Source organism: Eschrichtius robustus, chromosome 1 (assembly GCF_028021215.1).
Source record: "Eschrichtius robustus isolate mEscRob2 chromosome 1, mEscRob2.pri, whole genome shotgun sequence".
Classification (NCBI taxonomy): Eukaryota; Metazoa; Chordata; class Mammalia; order Artiodactyla; family Eschrichtiidae; genus Eschrichtius; species Eschrichtius robustus.
The window spans coordinates 164,533,945-164,542,181 of record NC_090824.1 but is presented as its reverse complement, the minus strand read 5'-3'; the positions used below and the strand labels follow the sequence as shown (position 1 = coordinate 164,542,181).

The window sequence follows — 8,237 nt, the reverse complement described above, 5'->3', positions numbered from 1 at the left end:
TACATCCACTTAAGGGCCATAGGAAGCAGCGTGGGGCTCTGCACCTGCTGGTTGTCTGCAGCAGCGAGAAGACACCTGGCCCTGTGCGCTCTTTGCCGCTCACTCCAATCCTTTCTTCCCATGAGGAAACAAGACCAGAGGTGGGTGGGGGGTGGTCACGACTCGACCAGAGCCCAGCTCCCCATCTCTCGGCCTCCTGAGCTGCTTTTCTAGGTGGCGAGGTTCCCGCGCAGGTCCGGGAAGAACGAGGGGTCTTGCTCCCGCCAGCCGGAAGATGTCGCCCTCGTGACATAGCAGAGGCGCAGGCCAGAGAAGCCGCTCCTGCCCGCTGCGTGCGCAGGTGCAGAGGACTCTTCCGGCGTCGGGCCGCCTTCCCTGCCGCCTCCTTGGTGTAGATGCTGCGGCTCGGCTCCGGGGTGAGGAAGCTGGGGACAGGACCCGGTGCTCGGGCTGCTGCCCGGCTCCCTCTGGGCACCGAGATGCCTAAGAAAGCTGGTGCAACGAACAAGGCCAGTGGCAAGTCCCTTGGCAGTGGGAGGGTGGGCTGCAGGAATGCTGGTTGAGGAGCGCGGGAGAGAAGCGGGACCCGCGGGTGGGTAGAAGCTCCGCCAACTGCATGTTGTCTCTGAGTTCCGGGCCTCCCGCTCCCCGTCTCTCTCGGATGCGCCGCCGCCCGCCGTGGAAGTCGGAGGGCCCGGGTCGGCGGCGCGCGAGGCTGTGCCTGAGCTGTGGCTGCCGACCCCGCCGGCCTCGCTCCCACACTCCCAGGCTCGCGCTTCGTGTTCCGGCAGTGCAGTGCGGCCTGTGCTTCCCTGGGAGGCTCTAGTTAGCGTTCTGTCTCCTTCCCTTGGCTGGTCTTCGCACCCCTCCGTCAGTAATGCACCACTCCCACTTCCCTTCCACCGTCTCTGCAGGGCTGACTCCAATCGGTTCCTAAGACCCGGCTCTAAGACTGCCTCCTGCCGGGAGCTTCCCCAGGGTCCCGAGGCGGGACTGCCTTCCCCTTCTCTGCGCCGTGATGTCCCGTGCGTGTGTGGTCGGCGCTCCTAGCACAGTGTATTAGAGTGATTATTTGTTCTTTTTCTCTCGCTGTAGTCCGAGCTCCTTGAGATCCATGTGTCCTTATTCATCTTTACATCTCCTTTGCCTACATTCTGCCTTGGTGCGCAGTTCATGTTTGTTCAATGGAAAGTTCCTAGTACAGCTTCTGGCACACAGTAGTCCTTTAAATACCACTGTTGTTCCTTCCTCCTCCCCTTCCCCCCAGAACACACGGATATACACCGTCCAGCCATAGTTGTTCACAAACATTTGTTAACTTGTGCTGCTTGAGATACAAAGATGAAAAATGAATAATCGCTGCTCCCTGAGGAATGGGAAATACAAAGCCGACAGTAGGAACCAGTTCTAAGTCAGGTCTTCCAAGGCAGGAAAAAAGCACTTTGTGGGGTTGATGGGAAGGCTTCACGGAAGAATTGATTTGAGCCATGAAGGATGATGGAAAACCATTCTGGGTGGCCAGAAATCCCTGGACGTGACCGATTAGCCTAGTTTGTCTTGGTTAAGGGTGAAGAGGAATCATGGAAAGATCACATGTGTGGGAAAGTATTTTGTAACCGTAAAGTTGTAGTGTGACTGTTGTTGTCGTTTTAGGGTAAAAGCCAGAGCAAGGAAGCAGAGAGACCAGTTCCTCCCTCAGGTCCTGTGGCAGTTGATCCCAAAGGTTGCGTCACCATAGCCATCCATGCCAAACCTGGTTCCAAACAAAATGCTGTGACAGGTATACCTGGCCACTGGGGTGGGAATCTTGTATGAACCACTTGTCTCCTCTCCATCCTCTCTTTGACTTGGCTTGCTGAAAGTTCATCCTGTATGGTCAAGTATATTTTTCACACCTGCAGTTAGAGGCTTCTCCATTTTTAAATTCTGGATTCTAATGTAAAGGTGTAATCTAGTGTTTAAAAGCAAATATACCATATTTAAAGCATACCAAGTTAGATGAAAAAACCATTTTGTATTGTCCTTTTTAATATGGTATTTTATGAACCAGGATTTACTGTGGTGATCAATTCAAAATACAAACTGTGAATCGTTATGTTGTACACCTGTTATGTGTCAATTATACCTCAAAATTTAAAAAGGTATTTTAGAAAGAACATATATAGAAACGTGTAGCCTAGATGATTCTTAGTTTGTCCTATTCCAAAAGTGGAAACATTGGCCAGAGAAAGAAAGATGTTTTGGTTGATTTTTTTTAATGACCATTGGTCCAAGGAGGGAGAGAAAACCTCAGATCTGTGAACATGATCGTCAACACCTGTGTGAGCTTATTTCAAATCAAAACTCTACAAGATATTTCTGGGCCCAGTTCTTTCATCTGTCAGATGAGACAGTTAGAAGCTTTTAAGCTATTCCCTGGAGTCCAAAAGGTGCCTCAGGAATCTCTGCAGTGGGCAAGGGGGAGGTTGGCAGACAGGACTCCTGAGTAGCTGTTTACATTTATTTTAAGTGTTGGGGCTTCAGGGGAGGTTGGGTGGGGTGGGAGGCTTCTGATTGGGAAAAAAGTTTGATCTGAGTTATCTTGACGGTCTTTTTCACCCACTAAAGCTAAAGCTCTGTATCCCAATTTTTTAAATATTTTGAAAACAAGACCTCAAAATTGGGGTGCTAGGCCTGGTTTGTGTTGATGGCCATGTTAGCTTGCCTATTTGTTGGCTGTACCCTCCTTGGCCAGCATTTTCTAAGTAGTCACTGTGGACACTGTCTGCTGTTGGAATACCATGTTTCATCAGATCTAACTGGCCATCATCTATAAGGTGCAAAAGTACTTTGTGTACCAGTAAGACAAAATCCACATCAACTAAACACTTTCTTTTCCACTTATTACAAGATACATCAGGATTTCAAAGATATTAAAATGTGAAAAACTGTGCATCATAGAATCAGTGACAGGATAGGAGGAGGGTTGTTCTACCATTTCATTCCTGTGGATTCTGTAGCTGTGTTTACACAGGCAAGATGTAAGTGTGTGGAAATGCCCAAGTAACCCCAGATGCAGGACCAGCTCAAGCTCATTTGCAAACTGCTTTGAGTGTATACTTCTCTCTCAGAAATAACAGTGGAGGATTGCAGGCAGGTTGCTCTTTATAAAGGCTGTATTGATGAGGGAGTCTGGACCACTCTTCAAAAAGCAGTGTTCACTGTCCCTGGATTTCAAAGCATGAATTCAAATTTATTTGTGAATCACAATGCCACTTTCTAGCCATGTGACCTTGGACACATTACTTCTCGGTTCCAATTTCCTCGTTTGTAAAATGGAGATAATAAAGGTATTAATATCTTCATAAAATTATAGGAATAAACAAGTTAATATTTGTAAAGCCCTTAAAACATGTTTGTGTGCCCTTAAAATTAGTGTATGTAAGCGCTGTGTAGATGCTAACTAAATACTACATTTTAAAAACATCAAAGAGACATTTCACATAAGAGGTGAATCTAATCCAGTGCTCCCACTTTCCTGATGAGGAGACCCCGAACAACCCTCTACAGTTTCGTGAGCTGCCTGGTTCATCCACTTCCCAGTGACATTGCGGGGCTAACAGCCAGCTCCTCTGACTCCCTGCCTGGGCTCTTCCTGTTAGACCGAGTGCAGTTTCCAGCTCCTAAATCCAGGTTATTGCCCAGGACTCTGTAGGCCCATTTTGGTCAGCAGGGTGGGGTGGGGTAAGTATCAGTTTTCTTCTCTGGATTTCCGTAATGGTAGAGGCATATTTATGTTTATGTTCCCTTAACTGTGATTAATCATTCTTCATTCAGCAGTTATTAATTGAAAACCTACAATATGCCAGACAAATGCAAACACTTTTACAAAATATGCTCACTGCGTGGAGAAAAAGAACTCCACGAGGATCAAGTCCACACTGTTTTCATTCCAGATTTGACAGCCGAGGCTGTGAGTGTAGCTATTGCAGCACCTCCGACAGAAGGAGAGGCTAACGCCGAGCTTTGTTGGTATCTTTCCAAAGTCTTAGAACTCAGGAAGAGTGATGTGGTTTTGGATAAGGTAGGTCTCTCTCTCTCTCAACATCTTTGAGTACTACATCAGTCATGACTTTTAAAATACCAATTTTTTTCTTTTCCAAATAATTGAAAAACCAGTTGTTTTTAATGCTCATAATCATTTAATCACTAAAATCTGTGAATTCTTCCTAATCTCCTTCACTCCTAATGCCTCACTCCTTCAGACTGTGCACACACTATACTTGTATTCCTTAATTGCCATCATTTCCAGCATTTTCTCCTAAGTTCATTCCTGTACCCGCTCTGTCAGATTAATCTTGCTTGTCTTTTCCCTCAAGTCATCACCATACTAGAAAAATGTAAAATGGTTCCTGTTGTCATCTCCATTAGTGAGTGCATCAAGCATACCTGGTCCCCCGTGTTATCCTTGCTCACTAGGAGAAGCTTATTAGGAAGAGAGACGACTCATGTGAAGTCATTAATACCATGGGTTTGCACTAGGGGTGGATATCAAAATCACCTGGAAATGATTTCTAGAACACAGGTTCCTGGGCATCACCCCAGACTTAACTGAAATAGAATCTGCAGGAGTAAGACCCACTCGTGTTTATATTTCTTAAAGCTCTACTTGTTTTCCAGTGCTATACTCTGTAGCTCCTACCCAGGATCCAGCGGGCACTCAGAGTCATTGGTTAGTAGGCGGTACCTAAACGTCCATCTGATCAGGCCACTGCCTCACCGTCGCCCCTGCGGCAGGTCATTTTGGATTTTCTCCAGCGCATGTGCTCTGGCATTTGCCTGAAAGACTCCCCACTCTTCCACCTGTGCAGCTTCTACCCATCTAGATAAATACCTGCTCAAAATTTACCTTCTTTAAAGGGTGTTTACCTTTTTATAGTTGTCTTAAGCAGTTGTGGAATCATAGCACTTGGATACGTGGTTGCTTTTTGTTCGGAATTTTCAGAAATGTGTAACAGTATAGAGAATACCAATTTGTTTTACATTTGGAATTATTTTTATACAAAGTTTATATAAAATTGCAATATTTGTTTTGGTAATTTAAGAAATAATTTAAACAAAAGTATTACTTGAAACCAGAATATTGTACATCTGGATTCCATATTCATTTTGAAAATTTAATGCCTAGCTTTTATTATTACAGAAATTGATGTATTAAGGTTAAAAACTCTGGAGAGTTGTAAAAATATTGTAGTAAGGTGGAATCCAAGAGACAGCCTTTGGTTAGACCAGAAATGGCTAGGAGAAAGTGGGCACTAAGCTGTCAGGAAAACACCAGCCCACCTGTAACAACACCTCAGCAACTGAGGTCTGCTGTCTCTAATAGCATTAGACAGTTGAGTGTGTTATCCTGACACTGTTGTTTTTTCCTTTTGGTCCAGGGTGGTAAATCTCGTGAAAAAGTGGTGAAGCTTTTGGCCTCCACAACTCCGGAAGAGATCTTGGAGAAACTGAAAAAGCAAGTTGAAAAAAAATAAAAGCAAGAAATGAAAAGTACACCCTTGAGAAACTTTTTTATTGCTAATGATGAAAAGACTGTTAAAAAGGAAAATATATTTAAAGACACAGAATGTGGAAATACACATATATTTAATAAGAACAGGACACAAAAAAGAAGTATGAAGATTGAAAGTATTGTATGTTGAATTTAGGTTCTAAAATCCCTGATCCCAAACAGCTTGGGACATGTTACTCTGATTTCATGGTGTTACAAAATAACAGGGCTGGAAAGGATATTTAAGATGACCTGATTCAGCCCGTTTCATTTTGTCATGGGGCTTCTGATGTCCAGAATTTGAGTGTATTCAGGATCACATGGTGTAAGATGGCAACTAGAACCTAGACCCCTTGGCTCCCAGTTGAATGCAGTTTATCCCAATTGTAAATTAAAATATTTCCACAGCACTACTGGAATTCTGGGGATGGCCTTCTAATCCAGTTTACAAGTGACAGAGGAAGACCTGTCACTGCTTCGTAGTGTCACTTTGTATTTTAAAATGCTTATGTATTTTATTATGTAAAATGCAAAATTTTTTTTCTGTGTTTTTTAAAAATTCTGTTGACCATTTTGTTAAAAAGTAAATAAGAATAATCAAGGCTTGTAATTTAGGGAATTCCCTGGCAGTCCAGTGGTTAGGACTCGGCGCCTTCATTGCCAGGGCCCTGGTTCAATCCCTGGTTGGGGAACTAAGATTCTGCAAGCCATGCAAGACACAGCCAAAAAAAAAAACAACTTGTAATTTAATGTTAATTTTCATTTTTGAGAAGTCATGAATTTTCTTCCTACTTGGATGGTAACTGCAGTCATCAAATCTGGTAGTTCTTAAGAATCTCCTAGGGGCTTCCCTGGTGGCGCAGTGGTTGAGAGTCTGCCTGCCAATGCAGGGGACACGGGTTCGAGCCCTGGTCTGGGAAGATCCCACATGCCGCGGAGCAACTAGGCCCGTGAGGTGAGCCACAACTACTGAGCCTGCGCGTCTGGAGCCTGTGCCCGGCAACAAGAGAGGCCGTGACAGTGAAAGGCCCGCGCACCGCGATGAAGAGTGGCCCCTGCCTGCCGCAACTAGAAAAAGCCCTCTCACAGAAACGAAAGACCCAATACAGCCAAAATAAATAAATAAATAAATAATAATTTTAAAAAAAAGAATCTCCTAAAAGATCCTCAAAAGAAGACAAGATCTGGAAGCTATTCAGTATTTGTAAAAACCTATCAGAAGTCATATCTATATTGAACTTCAAAAGCTAATAATAAATATCTTGTTTTTAAATGTTCAATAAAATTATAGTAATTTGTTAAGGTGAATAACTTAACCTGATTACCTTTGCTGATAGAAGAGCCGATCTGCAGTTGTGTACTTTGTCTAAGTACATGAGAAAAATCTATTGACAGACAAAAATCTTTAAAAATATAAAAGCCACAAAAAGGACCAATAATAAAAATTACGGACGGTAAAAGAACTGGGAGCCACTCATCTAGTACAGCTTACTCTGTTGAGAGGAACCAAGGACAACCAAAGTTAGGTGGCTCATCCAAGATCAGAGTAAACATTAAGGGCAGAGCATGGGTTACGCTCATCTGCCTTCTCTTCTAAGCCATTTTGCCACATTCCCTCCAAATGTGCTTCTGTTTTACGTGGTCTCAGCTTCGGAACCTTTTCTGTTCTTTTTCAGCATCGTTCTGGTGTGTGCTCTACAGGCATTTTACTTGTGGTTTTTACGTGAATCACTGTTAGGATGCTTTCCTTGATAAGTAACAGAAACCTAACTCATTTGGCTCAAACAATAAAGGATTTATTAGCTCACATACATGGAAAGTCCAGAGGCAGGGTTTACTTAGAGGTTATTGACTCAGCAGCTCAGTGATGTCATAAAGGACCCACTTTCTTTCCTTCCCCTGACTTACTTCAGCAGTGCCAGCTTCACCCTCAGGCCTGTTTCCCCCATGGAGGCAAAAAGGCAGCAGTTCCAGGCTTCTTGTCCACCTGTCACCCACTCCAGTAGAAAAAAAGGCCTCTAAGAAGAGCTGTGGTATTTCTTTTCCAAAAGCTCTCAATCAGCTCCTCCTTGTATCTCAGCCCAGATTAGGTAACACAAAGTTTCTAAACCAGCCCCTACTGTCAGGGAATGCCATGTTATAACACAGGTTACCTAAAACAGTGACTAGAGAAAAGAGGAGAGTTACTCTAATTGTTATAGACTAATCAAGGCCCATCCTAGAGCTGGGGATGGGCTCAGCCTACTTGGAAGCAAAGGAGTGAGCAGAGAGAGGTAGATACTTGAATACAAATTGGGAAAAGTTAGAGAAAGAGAAATGGATGCTGGATAGGAGTCAACAAATACCCGTCACAATCGTCTATTTACTTCATTTAAAATGGCCATGATTTTAACGGACTTTTTTGCCTAATCATCACTTTTTTTGAGAAACACACTATCTTTTTAAAAAGAACATCCTTACTTTGTCATCAAAAAACTGTTGGCAGAGGTAGGAACTAGTTCAGCAGCTGTGTTTGAGGACATGTTTCCCTTTCTTCCTTAGCAAATGAGGTTGCCTTTAGCAGTCTGATGCTCTCTTGACCCACATAGGGCTGTTCCCCATTAATAACAAACACAGCTAAGGCCTGGGCACCTTGAGCTGCTGTGGAAGTTTAATTAATGCAGCTTTCTTCAGCTGGGCCCTGTTCTTCCCCCAAGGATATTAA

General features: G+C 43.8%; 1 protein-coding gene across 2 annotated transcripts; it reads left to right on the top strand.

Moving 5' to 3' along the window:
• Positions 1 to 347: 347 nt before the first annotated feature.
• Positions 348 to 6,818, top strand: C1H15orf40 (chromosome 1 C15orf40 homolog). 2 transcript variants are annotated; one of them, XM_068558547.1, is made up of 4 exons: positions 348 to 416; positions 1,654 to 1,780; positions 3,936 to 4,063; positions 5,421 to 6,818. In XM_068558547.1, the coding sequence occupies exons 1-4, from the start codon at positions 396 to 398 to the stop codon at positions 5,514 to 5,516; spliced, it is 372 nt and encodes a 123-aa protein (XP_068414648.1). In that variant the 5' UTR covers positions 348 to 395; the 3' UTR covers positions 5,517 to 6,818. The 2 variants fall into 2 exon arrangements, with proteins under 2 accessions (XP_068414648.1, XP_068414640.1); XM_068558539.1 differs by having other exon boundaries at positions 358 to 509.
• Positions 6,819 to 8,237: the final 1,419 nt, after the last annotated feature.